Source organism: Neomonachus schauinslandi, chromosome 11 (assembly GCF_002201575.2).
Source record: "Neomonachus schauinslandi chromosome 11, ASM220157v2, whole genome shotgun sequence".
Taxonomy (NCBI): domain Eukaryota; kingdom Metazoa; phylum Chordata; class Mammalia; order Carnivora; family Phocidae; genus Neomonachus; species Neomonachus schauinslandi.
This window is the reverse complement of record NC_058413.1, coordinates 79,642,420-79,666,626: the sequence shown is the minus strand read 5'-3', so window position 1 is coordinate 79,666,626 and position 24,207 is coordinate 79,642,420. Positions and strand designations below refer to the sequence as shown.

At 35.1% G+C, this 24,207-nt stretch overlaps 1 protein-coding gene across 2 annotated transcripts in view; it reads left to right on the top strand.

The window, feature by feature from the left end:
* PGR (progesterone receptor) overlaps positions 1-24,207 on the top strand; it is a 122,201-nt gene that overhangs the window by 39,583 nt on the left and 58,411 nt on the right. For both annotated transcript variants that reach the window (XM_021679060.1, XM_021679061.1), the window contains exon 3: positions 1,303-1,419. In XM_021679060.1, the coding sequence (XP_021534735.1) occupies positions 1,303-1,419 (117 nt within the window). The remainder of the gene's footprint in view (positions 1-1,302; positions 1,420-24,207) is intronic.

Here is a 24,207-nt window from a genome sequence, read left to right as displayed (position 1 = left end):
TTTCCCTGATGGCTAATGATGATGAACAATTTTTCATGTGTCTGTTAGCCATTTGTATGTCTTCTTTGGAGAAGTGTCTGTTCGTGTCTTCTGCCCATTTTTTTTTAAAGATTTTATTTATTTATTTGAGACAGAGAGAATGAGAGAGAGAGAGCACATGAGAGGGGGGAGGGTCAGAGGGAGAAGCAGGCTCCCTGCTGAGCAGGGAGCCCGATGTGGGACTCGATCCCGGGACTCCAGGATCATGACCTGAGCCGAAAGCAGTCGCTTAACCAACTGAGCCACCCAGGCGCCCGTCTTCTGCCCATTTTTGACTTGATAATTTGTTAGCTAAAATGTTAAAAGACTCAGTCTGTGTTACAGGAATTTATTGGAAAATAAAGAGTGCCAAAAAAGTAAATTTTCCAGTTAATTAAGGTTTATATGTTTAAGCTGAGATTTTTTTTTTTCCTGTGGTTCAACCCAAGTAAATTAGATTGTCCATGCTTTATTAAATGGAACACATTTGTGGTTTAAAATCATCATGGTTAAATGTTAAATTAAAATTCCAGACCTTCTGAAAGATATGTTATTTCTCCTGCACATATGATCCCAGGATCACACATTTATCCACATTTCTTCTATAATTCTTGTCGTCTCCTTCATTCAATACTTTTCATTGTTTTAAATTGTTCTTCCTTTATCGTTATTTCTATTTATTTTATTTTCTAATTTTCAGCCAAAATAAACTGGGCAGTAAAGTCAGTACAATCAGTAACATCTTTTTTCATGTGTTACTCACAATCATTAGACCCTTTAAAAGTAAGGTAGCTCCAGGATATTCCAAAGAATTAAGTGTATAGATTTTATAAGGATCTCTTTTAGAAACATCTTTAATTCTTTGGTCTGTATCTGTGTTCTTGATGGTTTAGATGTCAGAAAGAAAAAATTTTACTACAGTTTGACTATCTTACACAACTAATACTTATCAACAACATGTAACTAATCTTGAAATGATGGAAAGTTCTAAGGGCAATCTGATGCTGACACCATTAAGAAGATGCACAGAAATATTGTGCAAAAGATTTTTAAAGGAGCCCCCAAATTGACTTATAAGATGTGTTCATCTCCTTATGCTCCTGAAGACACAGGTAAAGTATTAAGTAGATTTGGATCATCACCAACATTCATTTATGCCAAACAAAAGGCTGGCTGAGACAGTAATGCACTTGCTGATGTGCATTTTTTTTAAGTTGTCAGTGCATAAAATTTCCAATGGTCTTTAGCTATTGTAGATAACTTTTATTTGTGTTATTTTTTTAGGGCAGCATAACTATTTATGTGCTGGGAGAAATGACTGCATTGTTGATAAAATCCGCAGAAAAAACTGCCCAGCATGTCGCCTTAGAAAATGCTGTCAGGCTGGCATGGTCCTTGGAGGTAATGCTTATGTTTCATCATTAATACTGTTGAATATTTACACTCTAAAACCATGGGTCAGGAAATCCTAGTTTTCTTATTCATCTTTGTTCTTGCTTTGCTTTTTCTGTCATGATTATTGGTGTCTGAATGAAGCAACCATTAGTATCTCATTAACTATAGATTTTCATCATTTTGAGGTCTGTTATGAGAAGTAATAAGCCTTCATTTGTCTATATTGCCTATAAGTAAATGTTATGAGAAGTTCACCAACCTCTTATTAAGTTACATGGGTTGGATCTAGGCTCTGACATTGACTGTCTGTGTGGCCTTGATAAGTCTCCAACCCTTTCTGGACATCAGTATCCTTATCTGTAAAATGAGAGCACTGAGGTTCTTTCCAGCTCAAAAATTGATTCTGTGAATTGGTCAAGTACAATGATCTCCATCCCTCCCTCTCTCCATCAATCCCTACCACCCTATGTCCCTTCCTCATTCTCTTTAAGTAACTATATATTGAGCCCTTACTACTTACCAGGTACTATTCTAAGTTCTGGGAGTATAACAGCCATAAATATATACATACATACATATATACATGCACAAATAAATAAATAACCAACCAACCATCTACCCTAATGGAGCTTACATTCCGGGGAGAGGAGCAATAATTACTTATGTCAAATTATGATAAGTGCTATCAAAAAATATTACACAGGGTGAGTTAATAGGAAGTATCAGGGAGAGGAGTCACTCCTGAATCCTTTACTCTAATATTTTCATTTCACTTAGCAATTTCCTTTTTCCCACTTCTTTTTTTTTTAAGATTTTGTTTATTCATTTGAGAGAGAGAGACAGAGAGAGCACAAGCAAGGGGAGAGGCAAAGGGAGAGGGAGAAGCAGACTACCTGCTGAGCAGGGAGCCCGATGTGGGGCTGCACTCCAGTTCCTGGATATCATGATCTGAGCCAAAGGCAGACGCTTAACCATCTGAGCCACCCAAGTGCCCTTCCCCCACCCTTATAAATATATTTTCTTTTTTGTTCTTCCCCCTTTTAAGTTTTATTTTTTCAAGTATTCTTTTTTTTTCTTTCTTCAAAGTTTTATTTAAATTCGTTAGTTAACGTACAGTGTAATATTATTTTCAGGTGTAGAATTTAATGATTCATCACTTACATATACAGCACCCAGTGGTCATCACAAGTGCCTTCCTTAATCCCCACCACCCATTTCACCCATCTCCCTGACCACCTCCCCTCTACTAAGCATCAGTTTCTTTCTTGGTTTGCATGCATCTCTCCTTTTTTCACCCCTATGTTCATTTGTTTTGTTTCTTAAATTCCACATGTGATTGAAATCATATGGCGTTTCTCTTTCTCTGATTGGCTTATTTCACTTAGCATAATACACTTTAGCTCCATCCACATTGTTGCAAATGATAAGAGTTCATTCTTTATTGTGGCTGAGTAATATTCCATTATATATACATATCACATCTTCGTTATCCATTCCTCAGTCGATGGACATTTGGGCTCTTTCCATAATTTGGCTATTGTTCATAATGCTGCTGTATAAACTTTGGGGTGCGGGCACCTGGGTGGCTCAGTCATTTAAGCATCTGCCTTTGGCTCAGGTCATGATCCCAGGGTCCTGGGATCGAGCCCATGTTGGGCTCCCTGCTCAGCAGGGAGTCTGCTTCTCCCTCTCCCTCTGCCCCTCCTCCCTTCTCGTTCTCTCCCTCTCTGAAATAAATAAATAAAAATCTTTAAAAAATTAAAAAATTGAAAAATAAACATTGGGGTGTCTGTATCCCTTCAAATTAATATTTATGTATCCTTTGCAAAAATACCTATTAGTGCAATTGCTGGATCATAGGGTAGTTCTATTTTTAAGTTTTTGAGGAACCTGCATACTGTTTTCCAGACTATGCACCAGTTTGCTTTCCCACCAACAGTGTAAGAAGGTTTCCCTTTCTCTGCATACTCGCCAACACCTGTTGTTTCTTGTGTTGTTCATTTTAGCCATTCTGACAGATGTGAGGTGGTATCTCATTATAGTTTTGATTTGTATTTCCCTGATGATGAGTGATGTTGAGCATTTTTTCATGTGTCTGTTAGCCATCTATATGTCTTCTTTAGAAAAATGTCTGTTCATGTCTTCTGCCCATTTCTTAACTGGATTATTCGTTTTTTGGGTGTTGAGTTTTATAAGTTCTTTATAGATTTTTGGATACTAACCTTTTATCTGTCATTTGCAAATGTCTTCCCCATTCCATAGATTGCCTTTTAATTTTGTTGATTGTTTCCTTCATTATGCAGAAGTTTTTTATTTTAATGTAGTCCCAATTGTTTATTTTTGCTTTTTATTCTCTTGCCTCAGGAGACATATCTAGTAAGAAGTTGCTATGGCTGATGTCAAAGAGGTTTCTTCCTTTCTCCTCTAGGATTTTGATGGTTTCCTGTCTCACATTATTGTGTGTGTGTATGGTGTAAGAAAGGATACAGTTTCATTCTTTTGCATGTTGCTGTCCAGTTTTCCCAACACCATTTGTTGAAAAGACAGCCTTTTTTCCATCAGATATTCTTTCCTGTTTTATCAAAGATTAATTGACCATATAGTTGTGGGTTCACTTCTGGGTTTTCTATTCTGTTCCACTTGTCTATGTGTCTATTTTTGAGTCAGTATCGTGCTGTCTTGATCACTACAGCTTTGTAATATAACTTGAAGTCTGGAACTGTGATGTTTCCATCACTTAACCATTTCTTAAGCAGTATTTCTGATATGCATTTGATGTAATAGTTATAATTTTTCTAAAACATTAGAATGATGTGTTAAATCATCATAAAAAGCTTATGTAGTTTTTTTCTTTTAGAGATATATATACACATGTATACATATTTCTTTTTTTTAAGATTTTATTTATTTATTTCACAGAGAGAGCAAGAGAGCACAAGCAGGGTGAGCAAAAGAAGGAGAGGGAGAAGCAAGCTCCCTGTCGAGCAGGGAGCCCAATGTGGGGGCTTGATCCCAGGACCCTGAGATCATGACCTGAGCGGAAGGCAGACGGTTAACCATCTGAGCCACCTGGGTGCCCCCTTTTATATATATATGTGTGTGTGTGTGTGTATACACACACACACACACACATATATGTATATTTGTATAGAGATATACGTGACATACAGGTTACTTTAGTTTCAGGTGTAAAACATAGTGTTTTGACAACTCTATACATTATGCTATGCTCATCATAAGTGTAGCTACAATCTGTCTTCATACAATGCTATTACAATACCACTGATTTAATTCCCTATGCTGTAGCTTTCATCCCCATGACTTATTCATTTCATGAATAGATAACATGTACCTCTCACTCAATTTCACCTATTTTGCTGATCGTCCCAGCTCCTTCCACTCTGGCAACCATGTTTGGCCTCTGTATTTATGGGTCTATTTCTGCTTTTTTATTTGTTTAGATTTCAAATATAAGTGAAATCATATGGTATTTGACTTTGTCTGATGTATTTCACTTAACATAATACCCTCAAAGTCCATCTATGTTGTTGCAAATGGCAAAATCACATTCTTTTTTATGACTGAGTCCATTGCACATGTATACCACATCTTCTTTATCCATTCATCTATTGATGGACACTTGGGTTGCTTCATATTTTGGTTGTCATTTATAATGCTGAAATAGACATAGGGGTGCATATATCTTTTCAAATTAGTGTTTTTGTTTTCTTTGAGATCCAGTAGTGGAATTACTGAATCATATGTTATTTCTATTTTTAATTTTTTGAGGAACCTCCATACTGTTTCCCATATTGGCTGCACCAATTTTCATTCCCACTAACAGAGCACAAGTCTTCCTTTTTCTCCACATCCTTTGAACACTTGTTATTTATTACCTTTTTGATTCCAGTCATTCTGACAGGTGTAAGGTGATATTTCATTGTGGTTTTGGTTTGCATTCCCCTGATGATTAGTGATGTTGAACATCTTTCATGTGTTTTTTGGCCATCTGTATGTCTTCTTTGGAAAAATGTCTATTCTGGTCCTCTGCCCATTTTTAATCAGTTTTTTTTTTTTTTTGGTATTGAATCATGTAAGTTCTTTATATATTTTGGATATTAACACCTTATCGGAGATATCATTTGAAAATATCTTCTTCCATTTGTTAGGCTGACTTTTTGCTTTGTTGATGGTTTCTTTCACTGTGCAAAAGCTTTTTATAGTTTATAGTCCCACTAGTTTAATTTTGTTTTTATTTCCCTTGCCTGAGGAGACATAACTAGAAAAATGTTGCTAAGGCTAATGTTCAAGAGATTACTATCTGTGTTTTCATCTGGGAGTTTTATGGTTTCCAGTTTCACATTTAGGTCTTTAATCCACTTTGAGTTTATTTTTGTGTATGGTGTAAGAAAGTGATCCAATTTTATTCTTTTGCACATATCTGTCCAGTTTTCACAGCACTATTGAAGAGACTGTCTTTCTCCTATTACATATTGTTGCCTCCTTTGTCATAGATTAATTTACCCTATAAGATTGGTTTATTTCTGGGTCTCTATCCTGTTACATTGATCTATGTATCTGTTTTTGTGCCAGTACTATACTGTTTTGATTACTACAGCTTTGTAGTATATCTTGAAATCTGGAATTGTGATACCTCCAGCTTTGTTCTTTCTCAAGACTGCTTTGGCTTTTCAAGGTCATTTGTAGTTCCATACAAATTTTAGAATTATTTGTTCTAGTTCTATGACAAACACTATTGGTATTAGCAAATACGGATTGTAGTGAATCTATAGATTGCTTTGGATAGCATGGACATTTCAACAATACTAATTTTTCCAATCCATGAGCATGGTATACATTTTCATTTGTGTCCTCTTCAATTTCTTTCATTAACGTCTTATAGTTTTCACAGGTCTTTCACCTCTTTGATTAAGTTTATTTCTAAGTATTTTATTCTTTTTGTTACAATTGTAAATAGTATTGTTTTATTTCTCTTTCTGATACTTTGTTATTTGTATATAGAAACACAACAGATTTCTGTATATTAATTTTGTATCCTGAAACTTAATTTGTTTATTACTTCTAATAGTTTTTTGGTGGTGTGTTTAGTGTTTTCTAATTGTAATATCATGTCATCTGCAATAGTGACAGTTTCACTTCTTCCTTACTAATTTGGATGCCTTTTATTTCTTTTTCTTCTCTGATTGCTATGACTAGGACTTCCAGTGCTATTTTGAATAAAAGTGGCAAGAGTGGACATCCTTGTCTTGTTCCTGATCTTAAAGGAAAAGCTTACAGTTTTTCACCATTAACTATGATGTTAACTGTGGGTTTGTCATATACAGCCTTTATTAAATTCATAAGAACTTAAATATGTAATCAAGATACCACCTAAAAATAGCTTATGTTCCATGAATAGTATGTGTTGCACTCTGGGAAAGAGTGTGTTAGACGAGTATTTTTTGAGTGTCCACTGTGTTAAGCACCTTGCTTAGTTCAGTCACTGCTACCCTTGAGCACAGTATAATCTAATCTCTAGTAAAATAATTATCAAACAGAAGAGTAATTGGTTTAAGAAAGGTACCATACGTTGCTACACAAATATAGAAAAAGAATTAATTCTATCTGAGGGAGTTGGCAAAAGCTTTTCAAAGAATAAATAGAAACTTTAAAGTGGAAAAGGAGAAAGGTGTTTACAATGAAAATACTGTGTATCTGAAAAAAACATGATATGTTTCAGTGATAAATTTTCAGAAAAGTCAATTATTTAGTGGAAACAGCAAGAAAGGAAGCTTCAAAGTTACTTTGGGCCAGCTGATATCTGGAGTTTGACTATTTTGTAGGCAGTGGAAGCAGTGATTTTTCTAACAAGCTATTCATGGACTGTCCATGGAATAAAACCCAAATTTCTGAATGCAGCACACGGAGCCTTTCCTCACATAGCAGCTAGTCTCTCTTTTTCTAAGCCCTTCTCCCACCAGTCCTTTGGGAACCTACACTATAGTCACTGGCTCTCACCTGTCTTTGCATGTGTTTTACTTTTGCCTGTACCATTCTCCCTTTACTCTTCATGAACTCTTACTTGTCCTTCATATGAAGTGTGAATTTCTTGTGAAATTTTCCCAACTCTTCCGTCACTGCAGGGAAAGGGATTTTGTGGGAACAGAGTTTAATGTAGTTTTTCATATCTGAAAAGGTTGAAAGCCCTTGAATGAGCTTGGATTGGAGTTTGCCCTCATTTTACTTACTTCAGCATTTCTACTCTTATAATGGAAGATGGAGCAAATTTACCAAAGCAGAAGTGATCAGATACACAACCATCAAGAAATGGGATCATTCAGAGGAGAGACTTCTCTCCCTGCGAGAAACTGGGGTTCATTCAGAAGAGAGACTTTGGTTCTAGTCAACAACACAGATGCTCAGTGAGAAATAGAATAACAAAAAGAAGAGAGCTTTAGAGAAGACCCAAAACTGGGAAGAAAGAGAAAGATACCATTCTAGAGGCATAGACTAATTTAGCATCAGAGAAGGGTGGACAGCAAGACCATGTTGGTGCAAAGCTATTGTAACTAACTTCATTTTCCTTATATTTCTTCTGCTTAAGGGAAGAATTGATTCCATTATAGGACAGAACTTAATTCAGAGGTAAATATCCCTAACCTCAGAGATTATGGTAAGAAATAGGCAGAAATGTGAGCAGATAGTTATCATTGTCCAGGGATAGTATGCTTGATTTTGTTGTATTTCCCAAGGTTTCCTATTGCCATCCTGTGCCCCAGTTTCCCTTAAATCTTAAGGATTTTTCTCTTTTTGCATAATTTACTTCAATCAGTATACTACCTTATATGGCCAGTTACTGTAAAAGTCATCATCCAAACTGGGACACCTGTGAGGATGAAATAGAGCACTATCAATAACTAAACTGGGATGGGGTGCCTGGGTGGCTCAGTCAGTTAAGCGTCCACCTTTGGCTTCAAGTCATGATCCCATGGTCCAGGGATCGAGCACCACATTGGGCTCCCTGCTCAGCAGGGAACCTGCTTCTCCCTCTGCTCCTCACCGTGCTCATGCTTTCTCTCTCTCTCTATCAAATAAATAAATAAAATCTTTAAAAAAATAAATAAACTGGGATAACGGGTATAAACTGACACTGTCCCAGACTAACTAAGCTGTAGGGCAAGTCCCCCATTTTCCCATGCAAATGTGTTCTGGTCAAAATTAGTATATAAACTTCTGGGGATGTAGATAAAATAGTCAAATGCTTACTTATATAATGTATTAATTTAGTTCATTTTTAAGTCACATGCAAATATTTAAGTCACATGCAAAAATCTACTGAATTAGAAGTAGTGCGTGTCTAGTCTCACATTTCATGAGTAATTTTATTCAAACTAATTTCACAAACCTTTGCAAGCAGGATCTTTTCTTCTCAATACAGCCACTCTGTAAGTCAGCTAATCGTTTGACAGAGTTCATCATCATTTTATCTAAAATATTTGATATGTAGCACTTTTTGAATCCATGTATAGTACTGTAACTGGAAATCTATCCCAAGCCAAATATAGTCATTCACATAATATAACCATTTTAATATTTGCCCCATAAAAGTTTTTTTAATGACTTCCCATAATATAACAACTTGCTATATTACTTAATTATAAAATATATTAAGCCTACTGAATTAATAAAAATAAATACCTATGTATCTATCACTCAGTTTTTAATATCAGCTCATTTTTTATATTTTCTTCATTTTTGTTGTAAGGAATAAGACATTAACAGATATTTTGAAGCTTTTGGTATATTCTTCCCTAAACTCAGACTAATTCCTTATCAAATTTCTTTGCCTCTTTTTTTTAAAATCAGGTATTCTCTGCAAACCTTCCAAAATACCGCTGTTTGAAGTTATTTCAGTTTAATTTGTCTTTGGCAACATATTGTCATTCAGAATAATTTAGAGTTTCATAATGTTAGATTGTTCATAGGACTAAAATATAATGCAGTTATCTGTTTCTGAGGGATAATTCTGAGATTAAAAAAAAAGGAAATAAAGCCTTACTGGATTTCAGACATATATGAAAGAAAGATTGATTGAATTCTAATGTTATATGTGGTCACATCACACACTGAGAAATAAAATAGGGGTGCATTTAATTATTTCACAAGTAGATTTGCACAGAGGTTTATTAGAAAGAAGCTGGCAACACACTCTGATATGCCATGGTCCTGATATTGTTTCGCCTGGGAGAGTTAGTAACGAAAGTCTGTAGAGTCAATAATCCAATTCTTATAAATCAGAGAGATACTCAATTTCTGGATTAGATTCTAATTGCTAGTCCTGTATGAAATTTCTGGAGTAAGGGGAAGTGTACTTGTGGTCTATTCAGAATGTGAGAGCATCCTTTTGAATGATAATCCGAGTTGCTCCTGGTTGGATTCTTCCTTAATTAGAAGAGTTTCCCTTAAGTAATAATTGCCTACACAGTACTGAAAATGAAGATACATCCTTTTCCTTCCTACCTTCCTTCCGTTTATCACTCCTTCTTAAGGTTTCTCATTTCTGATATAGAAACCATTTAAATAACAAAAAAATGAAACAAAGAGAGAAAATTGAAACACTTTTAAAGATTTAATAAAATATATGGTAGAATATCAGAAGTCAAAAATATTAATGTTTTGATATGTCATGACATAGATATTGCAGATTGTTCTTACCAGCTTCAGCGACTATGTTCTGATTATTAGAACTGTGTTTGAGTTATTGGGTCTCTTAGTTGCATATAATTCTTATTTTTAACGAATCACGTCCTTGCCTTTACCAGGTCACAGTGAACTCTTGCATTTTGTTCATTGCTGTACTGTACTGAGTATGAAAGATAGTTACACGCTGAAGGATGGTAATATATCTTCTAATTTAGGTATTCTGCTTCTAACTTCTTTCCTTTGGAAAACATGTTTGTGTAATGACTCACAGAAAATTCTAAAATGAATACAGCTCTGTATTTTGCATTTGTGGTAAAAATGCTAACTTACTATAAAGGCAATTAGTTCCTACAAAATACGTAGCTTTCTATGTAAAAGAATGATTAAATGCATAGTTAATATTAGCTGAATTTTTTTTTAAGCTGGAGACTTTTTATAGGGTTATTTATTTATTTATTTATTTTGGTAGAGAGCCTTTTCTTCAGATTTTAAAGGGTTTTGTTAGAAAGCTAGTTTCTCTCCTACCTCCTCCTGCCCCTAGATTCACCCCCACATCTCTTGGCAAAGAGAATTATTTTCTGGGCTACATGGGTATGTAGTAGGGCTATATGGGTTGTGTAGTAAAGTTGTGTTCTTTTTTTCTTCTCCTACACTTGAAGACAAAAAGCCTCAATTTTTTTCTGTAGAATTCCAAAATTCCTGAATAGTACCTGTTATGGATGTATAGAAACTTAGACTATGCCTTTGATTACTATAAAAACTGAAATCATCTGCCCTCTCTTTGATGCAGGGATCACTTTGGGTGACGCCTGCCACCTACCTTTTTAGACCTCTCATGGTCTTCCTCTTATGAACATTTCCTTTTCTACTCAAACCCTGGTCTTTGAATCAGCAACCCCCATCCCAAGACAGTACCTCACACTGAATTGAAACCTGCAGCCAAATGATGTCTTCTGGTCACTCCCTGATTGTTCACCCTAAATACCTTTTCATACATGCTAGATTAAGGATATCCCTTAGGGCATTCATTTTCATTTCTTTGTTTTTGTTTGTTTATTTGGGGGTGTTTTTTAGTGGTGTTTGTTTGTTTTGGGGGACTGCTTTTATGGCTGCCAGGTAGAACATATTCAATAATATCTGGCAGTATCTCCTATTTCTAGATCCAGTAAAAAGTCAGGATTGAGGGGTACAAAGATTCTCCTCCATTTGTAGTCTGACTTTAGTTGGATGATTTAAAACAATTCTAGTATAGCTTTTTCTGGAAAGTACCTATTTTAATTTCATATTTCCTATTATCTAGCATTTGTATTTTTTTAAAAATAAAAACACAGGCATGTTGTTTTGATCTGAGAAGTAGAGGTAGAACTTGAAAAAGGAAAAGCAAGCTAAATCAGTGCCAAAAGGGTTGTTAGAGCATAGTCCCAGTGTACTGATCCCAGCAACATCATCCTTTTTTTAACCCAAAGTAAAAACATATATCTATACATGATTTCTTACAGCTACTATTAGGATAATTGCCTATAAATCTGCCAAAACTACAGCAAGGCTTATTACGATCCTCATAATATCAAAGGATTTGATTTGCACCATTCCCTGTCTGCTGATCTTGGTTTCTCATCCAATTCCCAAAAAGCTTTCTGGCTGCCATAAAACTTACATTTTAATATCCAGTATAATACTCTTCCTTTGCCTCCATGCAATAGGCCTGGCATTATCACATGAACACCTTGTGTCATCCACTCAATATAATTTTTTTTTTTTGCCAGAAATAACAAATAGCAGAGAGGCCATGGCAAAGTAAACAACATTCATTTCAGATCATGATCCAGAACTAGTAATCATTATTACTTTATTCAGTCTAAAAGATCTACCTATATGTTTACCTGTTGGTTTTTTTCCAACTCAGTCTTTCATTCAGTTTATTTTTGAAATAAAATTTTTATAAGTTCTTTCTGTGGGAAATTGTTAATGATAAGCTCATTTGCTTCCACTTAAAATATCTTTATTTAATCTTCATTTTTGAATGATGATTTTGGCAGTTTAAAAATTTGAGGTTGACTTTTATCCCCCCCACACCTTAAAGATGTTCATCTATTATCTTCTGGCATGTATCATTTTTTTCTGAGAATTCTCCCATTGATCTAACAGTTTCTTTGAGGCAATATTTTCTCTATATTTATATAAAATGTTTTTATACTTGGTTCTCCAGTTTCACTCTAATAACCAATTATAAATTAGTTTCATTTTTTCTACTTGTAAATCATGATTTCTAAATCTGAGAATTTGTGTGTTTCATAAATACCAGGAGTATTCTTCCCAGTGTTCTTCAAATTTTGCCTCACTCCACGTTTTTCTACCTCTTGAACACGTACTAGACATGTATTATTTAGCCCGTTCTGTCTTCTAGTCCATTCTGTCTTCTATATATCTTTATGCTATTTAATATTTCCTGTATTGTTATATACCTGTGCTATATTCTGTGTATTTTAGTCAGTTATGTCTTCAAGTTTACTATTTCTTCATTTTAGTGATGGTATTTTTTTTAGGCATTATACTTGTTTCTTTTATAAATCTGTCTTATTTTTACTAGCATTTCCCTTTTTTGTTTCCATTCTTTTTTCATATAACTTTAATAATTGTAAATAAACTTGTGAATATTTGTAGTCAGTAATTCCAAAGTCCCGTAACTCCAGATCTCATTATGCCACTGTAGCACAGTGGTTTAAAAAAAAAGCCATTATTATTTACAGAATTTCCCCATGATTGTAGTATAAATACTCCTTTATAACAAATTTCAGCCTACCAATGTTTTAAAAACTGGCTCTTAATATTCCCGAATACTTAATAAGTTTTCATAGGCTGTTGTGAGCCAATTCCAGCACCATGTTTATTATCTCTGCTACTTCTCACTCATTGGGCCTTTTGTAATTTTGGATTATAAACTCATATTTAGCATAGTTTAATTTTTTTTTTAAATCCTATGTGGCCTTAATTGAGGAGTTTTTCTCCAGAGAATTTTTATTTTATTCTTCCAGGGACTTTAAGGATTTCATTGATAAAGGAACACTTTTCATATTTACTTTTGCCTCTAGGATTCCCATACCATGCAGATAGAATAATTTCAGAGGGGGACCTTTGATTAAGAATTATCAAAGGAGAGATTTTTTTTCCATACTGAGCTAAGGGATGAAACAGACATGCTTTCTTTTCATGTCCCCTTTTCAGTGGATAGAGATAGTCTTCATTTTGGACTCCTTGATACTTTGCTGACTTTTTGAGAAGTTTAGCTATGCACTTTAAAGTATGTTAGTTATACTTTATCCATCGTATTAGGTGTTCTGGAGAAGATTAATAAGCCACCTAATTTTCTACATTGCCAGTAAGAGAAGTTTACATAGAATTTTATGCCAATTTCAATCAAATATATTAACCCTGCTTTAAAATTTTAAATATTATCAGTAGGTTAAAAAGAAATTTTTAAAGCACCTCTGTAGGAGATGGTATAGCACTGTAATAACAGTAAGGATGTAGAGTCACAACAAGTAGGTTTTGATTTAAAGCAATTACAATACAAGGTATTTATTCAAAGGATACAAAGACAGTGATTTGAAGGGGCACATGAACCCCAATGTTTATAGCAGCAGCGTCCACAATTGCCAAAACATGGTAAATGCCCAAATGTTGTCATCAACAGATGAATGAATAAAGAAAATGTGGTGTATATATATGATGGAATATTACTCAGCCATCAAAAAGAATGAAATCTTGCCATTTGCAATAACATGGAACTAGAGGCTATTATGCTAAGTGAAGTCAGTCAGTCAGAGAAAGACAAACACCATATGATTTCACTCATATGTGGAATTTAAGAAACAAAACAGATGAACATACGGGAAGGGAAGGAAAAATAAAATAAGATAAAAACAGAGAGAAAGGCAAACCACAAGAGACTCAACTAAAAGGAACAAAGTGAGGGTTGCTGTAGGGGAGGTAGGTAGGGGAATGGGGTAACTGGGTGATGGGGATCAAGGAGGGCACTTTATGTAATGAGCACTGGGTGTTATATGTAACTGATGAATCACTAAATTCTACCATGAAACTAATAATACACTATATGTTAACTAACTTGAATTTAAATTTAAAAAAATAATACATAAATTTCCCCACTAATAGCTGCAGGACCTCAGGAACACACTGCAACCTTTACACATCTTTATTTTCTTTTCCATTAAGATCACATAATGAGAGTTATGACGGCAAATGAAATGATAGATCTAAAGCATATAGCACAGTGCCTGGCCTATAAAAAAGCTTAGTAAATTGTGGCTTCAAATATCTTGGAGCCATTTTTGTAGATATTATCATTGGCAAAATAAATATTAACTTTAATGTAAAATATATTCTTGTATCTTCCAAAAGTTTTTAATTATTTCTTTGTAGGAACCCTTTGTAGAAAAATCAAAGCAGGTATCTTGGAATTGACATTAATTTACAGAATCATAGATAGTAGAGGTACTTAATTAATGTAATAATTATTGAATATTATTATATATATTTATGTTCCCAAGCCATATGTTTCCCATGTAAACATAATCTGAAAGAAAATGTATATATTTTACATGGTAGGAAAATTTTATAAATGATTGAAAATACTTCAGATGAATTTTTTTTTTTTTTACCTTTGTAGAAGAATGTCCTACTTGTTTTGATTTTTAGAAGTGTTATGGTAACTATTTGGGATAGAGCCTATGACTCCAGGAGTATGCTAAAGTTATAAAAGATATTCACCAATTTGATCTACCAAAGACAAAAGGAAGAATTTGTGTTGCTTAGGTTGGGAGTGAGAGAAGTAGAAGAAGTGAAATGAAAAAGGAAGTAAATGAGATGTGTACTGTGTGTTCTACTTCTCTTGGACAACCAAATCTTTACTAAAATTCTATTAAAACATGGGATATTTGTGGTATGGGCCCCTCCCCACTCAAATCTGTATACATTGCCTTTGTTTTTAAGCATCTAATGTAAATGAAGAGAAAATGAGATTCTAATGTTTTTCCTTTGTTGATGACCTGGGTCTTCTGCCTGTGTTTCTTAATCATTGAATTTCAGTAATTTCATCAATACTTAGCTCTTTCTTAATCTATTATTTTTTCCTGAAACAGAATAAGCCCTTTTATATGTGAAACTTCAAGTCTTCTTATATATTAGCAAAGTATTCTCTATTACCTTCAGAGATTTTTTGTTTTATGTTTTCTTTCCCTTTTTCATGGTCCCAATAATAATCAGTATCTTAGCTCTCTGGTCTTGGACTTCCACACCTACAATCCTTTCTCTACTCACTTTAATTTTAGTTCTTCTATACTTCATTTGGTGATTTTTCTCAAAATCTCAACATCATATCTCTGGCTCCTTTTTTTACACTGGCAGTTCTCCTTTTTTTTTTCTTCTAATAAGTCTTTTTAATCAATTAGAACTTTATTTCTTTATTTTTTTCTTTCTCAGCTCGCATTTTAACTTGTTTTGTAATTTCTTGCACCTTTTATTTGATGTTATATTTCTCTCCTTTGAATTCTTGAAGTTTAGATGTCATTTTATTTTTGAAATATAGTGGAAGTTTTGCCTAGGTCCATTTCCCACAGTAATTCTTCCTCCCACTTGTATTCATCTGATTTTTAATTTTTACATTCTCCTTTTATCATTTCTAAAAATAGTTTTGCTTAAATTCTTTATGGTATGTCTGCTACTTACTATACATTTAAGTCTATATAATTCTATCTTAGCCTGCTATTTGACTTAGTAATTGTTAGCCCTTTTCCTTTGGCTTTCTTTTTGCTTTGATTATCCCCTTATAATTTGAGCTAGAAGACTTGAATTCTTAGCTATTTGGTTTGGTATGGAAGACAGGGAAAGAGTGGTTGGAGACATAAATGTAGCTATGGTAGAATAACGTCAACAGCTCAAGTTTGCAAGCATATGTGAATTCCAAACAATCTATGAAATATGCTACACCCTCTGCCCTAGATTGTGTCTTTGCTGGAGGGAAATTCCCCTTAGATTTTTTTCTCATTCTTCAGAGTGAGTTATATGGCAGGAGACCAGATTATTGTTGATACCCTTGTAGCAAAAATGTTTCTGTTCCTGTGCAATTATTGATTTATTCAACAAAATTTTTTTATTGTTACTATGTACAAGGTACTGTGATATCATCAAAAAGTTTATGTTTTAGTTGAGGACAGAAACAATTTTTAAAAACCCATTGTATAAAATATTATGGCCTGACAGAACATGATAAATGCTAAAAAATAAAAATAAAAAAGAGACGCAGGATAGAAAGTGTTAAGGGTTTAGTGTGCATTTATCTCTGCTCAGTCAAATATGATCAGTAACTCCAAAAATAATCCCCAGTTTTCCATTACTTTTCTCTCTTCTATGTCTTGTCTGAGTTGCTCCTATTTAAACTTAGAAGACCAAGTTGTGAGGGAAAAGTAGTTAGTATGACCATATGGTCCTTGTTTGGATGTCCTTTAACATTCTACTATGAAAATGGATGCTGAGGACTTATGTTCTCTGCTTTCCCAGCAGCCTTCATATGCCCCAATTAAAACTCTTCTCACCCACCACTTTTAACATACATTAAGATACTAGACACATTTGGTATACATTCCTGGGTTCTGTATCCTATCTTGTTTGTCTCTATGTCCGTTCATACAAATATATAATACCATCATGTTGGATTGTGGTAGTAGTATTATAAATTTTAATAAATAGCATGGCATATATTGAAATCACAATTGCTATTTTTCTTGGCTACTCTAACAATCATTTATTCTTCTCAATGAACAGTAAAACCATCATTTCCAGTTCCAAAAAATATTGGATTCTGATTGAAACAGCATAACATTTATGTATTAATCTGAGCAAGAGTGACAGTTTAAGGTTCCCAATCCAGAAACATGCCTCTTCATTAATTCACGTATTTGTTTTATGTCCTATGACAGAATTTTATACATTTTTGCTTTTGTTTTTTTAAAGATTTTATTTATATTTGAGAGAGAGAGAGATGAGTGGGGCAGGCAGAGAGGGGAGAAGCAGGCTCCCCAGTGAGCAGGGAGCCCAACACAGGGCTCCATCCCAGGACCCTGGGATCATGAGCGTAAAGAAGATGCTTAACCAACTGAGCCACCCAGGTGCCCACAGAATTTTATACTTTTAATACAGATACTATGTTTTTCTTAAATTTATTCTTGTTATTTTATAACTTTCACCTCTGTTGTGGTAGAATATTATTTTCTATTCTTTTTTTTCCTTTATTTATTTATTTATTTTTAAAGATTTTATTTATTTATTTGAGAGAGAGAATGAGATAGAGAGAGCATGAGGGGGGGAGGGTCAGAGGGAGAAGCAGACTCCCCACTGAGCAGGGAGCCCGATGCGGGACTCGATCCTGGGACTCCAGGATCATGACCTGAGCCGAAGGCAGTCGCTTAACCAACTGAGCCACCCAGGCGCCCCTATTTTCTATTCTTAAAATTGTAATTATTAGAACTGATATAGTGATTTTTTATTTCTTAAATTTAGTTATTATATATTAATTTTTAATTGAAGAGTAATTAACATAAAATATTACATTAATTTCAGGTGTGCAACATATTGATCCCACAATTCTATACATTAGTCAATGCTCACCACAATAAGTGTAGTTACCATATGTCACCATATGTTATTCTAATATTATTGACTGTATTCCCTATGCTATACTTTTCATATCCATGACTTATTTATTTTATAACTAGAAGTTTTTAACTTCTTAATTCCCTTTATCTATTTCACACATGCCCTCACCCACCTTCCCTCTGGTAACCACCAGTTCTCTATATTTTATTTAAGAGTCTGTTTTTATATTCCCATATAAGTGAGGGGTGCCTGGATGGCTCAGTCAGTTAAGCATCTGCCTTCAGCTCAGTTCATGATATCCAGGTCCTGGGATCAAGCCCTGCATCCCCCATTGGGCTCCCTGCTCATCAGGATCTGCCCCTCCCCCTGCTCCTGTACTCTGTGCTCTCTCTCTCTCTCTCCCTTTCAAATAAATAAATAAAATCTTTTTTAAAAAAGAATCCCCTATAAGTGAAATCATATGGTATTTGTCCTTCTGTCTGACTTATTTCACTTAGCATAATACCCTATAGGTCCATCTATGTTGTTGCAAATGGCAAGATCTCAGGTTATTTTATGGCTAAGTCATATTCCTGTGTGTCTATGTCTGTGTGTATCATATCATCTTTATCCATTCATCTATCAATGGACACTTGTGTTGTTTCCATATTTTGGCTATTGTAAATAATGCTGCAATAAACATAGGGGTCCATATATATTTTCAATTAGTGTTTTTGTTTTCTTTGGGTAAAAACCCAATGGTAGAATTACTGGATCTTATGATACTTCTATTTTTAATGTTTTAAGGAACCCTTGTGTTGTTTTCCACAGTGATTGCACCAATTTACATTCCCAAGAGTGCTAGAGGGTCCCCATTTTTTCCATTCTTGCCAAGACTTGTTATTCTTTTGTCCTTTTGATTCTAGCCATTCTGACTGGTGTGAGGTGATACCTCCATTGTGATTTTGATTTCTGTTTCCCTGATGATTATGATGTTGAGCATCTTTTCATTGTGTCTGTTGGCCGTCTGTATGTCTTCTCTGGAAAAATGTCTATTCAGGTCCTCTGCCCATTTTTTAATCAGATTTTTTTTGGGGGGTGTTGAGTTGTATAAGTTCTTGATATACTTTGCATATTAACCCCTTATCAGATATATCATTACAAATATCTTCTTCCATTCAGTATGTTGCCTTTTTGTTTTGTTGATGATTTCCTTCACTGTGCAAAAGCTTTTTATTTTGGTGTAGTCCCAATAATTTGATTTTGCTTTTGTTTTCCATGCCTCATGAGACATATCTACAAAATGTTTCTGTGGCTAAATCAGAGAGATTATTGCCCATTTTCTTCTAGGAGTTTTATGGTTTCATGTCTTACAGTTAAACCTTTAATCCATTTTGAGGTGTTTTGTTTTGTTTTGTTGTATATGATATAAGAAAGTGGTCCAGTTTTATTCTTTTGCATGTAGCTGTCCAGTTTTCCCAACCCCATTTATTGAAAAGACTGTCTTTTCCCCCATGTATAATCTTGCCTTGTTATAGATTAATTGACCATATAAGTGTGGGTTTATATCCAAGCTCTCTATCCTGTTACAGATACATATATATCTGTTTTTGTGCAAATATCATACTGCTTTGATTGCTGTAGCTTTGTAATAAAGTTTGAAATTCAGGAGCATGATACCACCAGCTTGTTCTTTCTCAAGATTGTTTTGGCTATTCAAGGATTTTTGTGGTTCCATACAAATTTTAGGATAATTTGTTCCAGTTCTGTGAAAAATGCTGTTCATATTTTGATAGGGATTGCATTGAATCTGTAGATTTCTTTCGATAGCATGGACATTTTAAGGATATAATTCTTCTAATCCATAAACATGGTATACATTTCCATTTGTTTTTGTTCTCTTCAATTTTTTTCATCAGTGTTTTATAGTTTTCAGAACTTTTTACCTCCTTGTTTAAATTTATTCCTAGGTATTTTATTCTTTTTGGTGCAATTGTAAATGGTGTTCTCTTAATTTCTCTTTCTGCTACTTGTTATTAGTGTATAAAATGTGACAGATTTTTGTATATTAATTTTGTATCCTGCAACTTTACTGAATTCATTTATCAGTTTTAATAGTTTTTGGTGGAGTCTTTCAGGTTTTTCTATAGAATATCATGTCATCTGCAATAATGACAGTTTTACTTCTTTTCTGATTTGAATGCCTTTTCTTTTTCTTGTCTGGTTGTGGCAGCTAGGACTTTCCACTACTGTGTTGAATAAATGTTGTGAGTGTAGAATCCTTGTCTTTTTCCTAATCTTAGGAGGAAAGTTTTCAGTTTTTCACTATTGAGTATGATTTTTGCTGTGGGTATTTCATATATGCTTTTTCATATGGTGAGTTAAGTTCGCTCTGTTTAGGCTCACTTTGTTGAGAGTTTTTAACATGTATTTTGTTAAATAATTTTCTGCATATTTTCAGATAATCATATGATTTTTTTAAATTTTTTTATTCTTATGTTAATCCCCATACATTACATCATTAGTTTTAGATGTAGTGTTCCATGATTCATTGTTTGTGCATAACATCCAGTGCTCCATGCAGAATGTGCCCTCCTCAATACCCATCACCAGGCTAACCCTTCCTCCCAGACCCCTCCCCTCTAGAACCCTCAGTTTGTTTTTCAGAGTCCATCGTCTCTCATGGTTCGTCTACCCCTCCGATTTCCCCCCCTTCATTCTTCCCCTCCTGCTACCTTCTTCTTTTTTTTTTTTCTTAACATATATTGCATTATTTGTTTCAGAGGTACAGATCTGAGACTCAACAGTCTTGCACAATTCACAGCGCTTACCAGAGCACATACCCTCCCCAGTGTCTATCACCCAGTCACCCCATCCCTCACACCCCACCCCCCACTCCAGCAACCCTCAGTTTGTTTCCTGAGATTAAGAATTCCTCATATCAGTGAGGTCATATGATACATGTCTTTCTCTGTTTGACTTATTTCACTCAACATAATACCCTCCAGTTCTATCCATGTCATTGCAAATGGCAAGATCTCATTCCTTTTGATGGCTGCATAATATTCCATTGTATATATATACAACATCTTCTTTATCCATTCATCTCTCAATGGACATCTTGGCTCTTTCCACAGTTTGGCTATTTGGACATTGCTGCTATAAACATCAGGGTGCACGTACCCTTTCAGATCCCTACTTTTTTATCTTTGGGGTAAATACCCAGTAGTGCAATTGCTGGATCATATGGTAGCTCTATTTTCAACTTTTTTTGAGGAACCTCCATACAGTTTTCCAGAGTGGCTGCACCAGCTTGCATTCCCACCAACAGTGTAGGAGGGTTCCCCTTTCTCCACATCCCCACCAACATCTGTCGTTTCCTGACTTGTTAATTTTAGCCATTCTGACTACTGTGACGTGGTATCTGATTGAGGTTTTGATTTGGATTTCCCTGATGCCGAGCAAGATTGAGCACTTTTTCATGTGTCTGTTGGCCATTTGGATGTCTTCTTTGGAAAAATGTCTCTTCATGTCTTCTCCCCATTTCTTGATTGGATTCTTTGTTCTTTGGGTGTTGAGTTTGATGAGTTCTTAGTAGATTTTGGATACTAGCCCTTTATCTGATATGTCATTTGCAAATATCTTCTCCCATTCTGTCGGTTGTCTTTTGGTTTTGTTGACTGTTTGCTTTGCTTTGCAAAAGCTTTTTATCTTGATGAAGTCCCAATAGTTCATTTTGCCCTTGCTTCCCTTGCCTTTGGCGATGTTTCTAGGAAGAAGTTGCTGCGGCTGAGGTCAAAGAGGTTGCTGCCTGTGTTCTCCTTGAGGATGTTGATGGACTCCTGTCTCACACTGAGGTCTTTCAACCATTTGGAGTCTATTTTTGTGTGTGGTGTAAGGAAATGGTCCAGTTTCATTCTTCTGCATGTGGCTGTCCAATTTTCCCAGCACCATTTATTGAAGAGACTGTCTTTTTTCCACTGGACATTCTTTCCTGCTTTGTCAAGATGAGTTGACCATAGAGTTGAGGGTCCATTACTGGGCTCTCTATTCTGTTCCATTGATCTATGTGCCTGTTTTTGTGCCAGTACCATACTGTCTTGATGATGACAGCTTTGTAATAGAGCTGGAAGTCCGGAATTGTGATGCCCCCAGCTTTGCTTTTCTTTTTCAACATTCCTCTGGCTATTCGGGGTCTTTTCTGGTTCCATACAAATTTTAGGATGATTTGTTCCATTTCTTTGAAAAAAGTGGATGGTATTTTGATGGGGATTGCATTGAATGTGTAGATTGCTCTAGGTAGCATTGACATCTTCACAATATTTGCTCTTCCAATCCATGAGCATGGAACATTTTTCCATTTCTTTGTGTCTTCCTCAATTTCTTTCATGAGTATTTTATAGTTTTCTGAGTACAGATACTTTGCCTCTTTGGTTAGATTTATTCCTAGGTATCGTATGGTTTTGGGTGCATTTGTAAATGGGATTGATTCCTCAATTTCTCTTTCTTCTGTCTTGTTGTTGGTGTATAGGAATGCCACTGACTTCTGTGCATTGATTTTATATCCTGCCACTTTACTGAATTCCTGTATGAGTTCTAGCAGTTTTGGGGTGGAGTCTTTGGGATTTTCCACATAAACTATCATATCATCTGCAAAAAGTGAGAGTTTGACTTCTTCTTTGCCAATTTGGATGCCTTTGATTTCTTCTTCTTTTCTGATTGCTGTGGCTCGGACTTCCAATACTATATTGAATAGCAGTGGTGATAGTGGACATCCCTGCCGCGTTCCTGACCTTAGTGGGAAAGCTATCAGTTTTTCCCCATTGAGAATGATATTCGCTGTAGGTTTTTCATAGATAGCTTTTATGATATTGAGGTATGTACCCTCTATGCCTATACTCTGAAGAGATTTGATCAAGAAGGGATGCTGTACTTTGTCAAATGCTTTTTCTGCATCTATTGAGAGGATCATATGATTCTTGTTCCTTCTTTTGTTGATGTATTGTATCACGTTGATTGATTTGCAGATGTTGAACCAACCTTGCAGCCCAGGGATAAATCCCACTTGGTCGTGGTGAATAATCCTTTAATGTACTGTTGGATCCTATTGGCTAGTATTTTGGTGAGAATTTTTGCATCCGTGTTCATCAAGGATATTGGTCTGTAATTCTCCTTTTTGATGGGGTCTTTGTCTGGTTTTGGGATCAAGGTAATGCTGGCCTCATAAAATGAGTTTGGAAGTTTTCCTTCCATTTCTATTTTTTGGAACAGTTTCAAAAGAATAGGTATTAATTCTTCTTGAAATGTTTGGTAGAATTCCCCTGGGAAGCCATCTGGCCCTGGGCTTTGTTTTTTGGGAGATTTTTGATGACTGCTTCAATTTCCTTAGTGGTTATAGGTCTGTTCAGGTTTTCTAGTTCTTCCTGGTTCAGTTTTGGTAGTTGATACATCTCTAGGAATGCATCCATTTCTTCCAGGTTATCCAATTTGCTGGCATAGAGATGCTCATAATATGTTCTTATAATTGTTTGTATTTCTTTGGTGTTGGTTGTGATCTCTCCTCTTTCATTCATGATTTTGTTGATTTGGGTCATTTCTCTTTTCTTTTGGATAAGTCTGGCCAGGGGTTTATCAATCTTATTAATTCTTTTAAAGAACCAGCTCCTAGTTTCCTTGATCTGTTCTACTGTTCTTTTAGTTTCTATTTCATTGATTTCTGCTCTGATCTTTATGATTTCTCTTCTCCTGCTGGGTTTAGGCTTTCTTTGCTGTTCTTTCTCCCGCTCCTTTAGGTGTAGGGTTAGGCTGTGTACTTGAGACCTTTCTTGTTTCTTGAGAAAGGCTTGTATTGCTATATACGTTCCTCTTAGGACTGCCTTTGCTGCATCCCAAAGATTTTGAATAGTTGTGTTTTCATTTTCATTGGTTTCCATGTATTTTTTTAATTCTTCTTTAATTTCCTGGTTGACCCATTCATCCTCTAGTAGGATGCTCTTTAGCCTCCATGTATTTGAGTTTTTTCCAACTTTGCTCTTGTGATTGAGTCCTAGTTTCAAAGCATTGTGGTCTGAAAATAGGCAGGGAATGATCCCAATCTTTTGGTACCGGTTGAGACCTGATTTATGACCTAGGATGTGATCTATTCTGGAGAATGTTCCATGGGCACTAGAGAAGAATGTGTATTCCGTTGCTTTGGGATGGAATGTTCTGAATATGTCTGTGAAGTCCATTTGGTCCAGTGTGTCATTTAAAGTCTTTATTTCCTTGTTGATCTTTGCTTAGATGATCTGTCCATTTCAGTGAGGGGAGTGTTAAAGTCCCCCCCTATTATTGTATTGTTGTTGATGTGTTTCTTTGCTTTTGTTATTAATTGCCTTATATAATTGGCTGCTCACATGTTAGGGGCATAGATATTTACAATTGTTAGATCTTCTTGTTGGA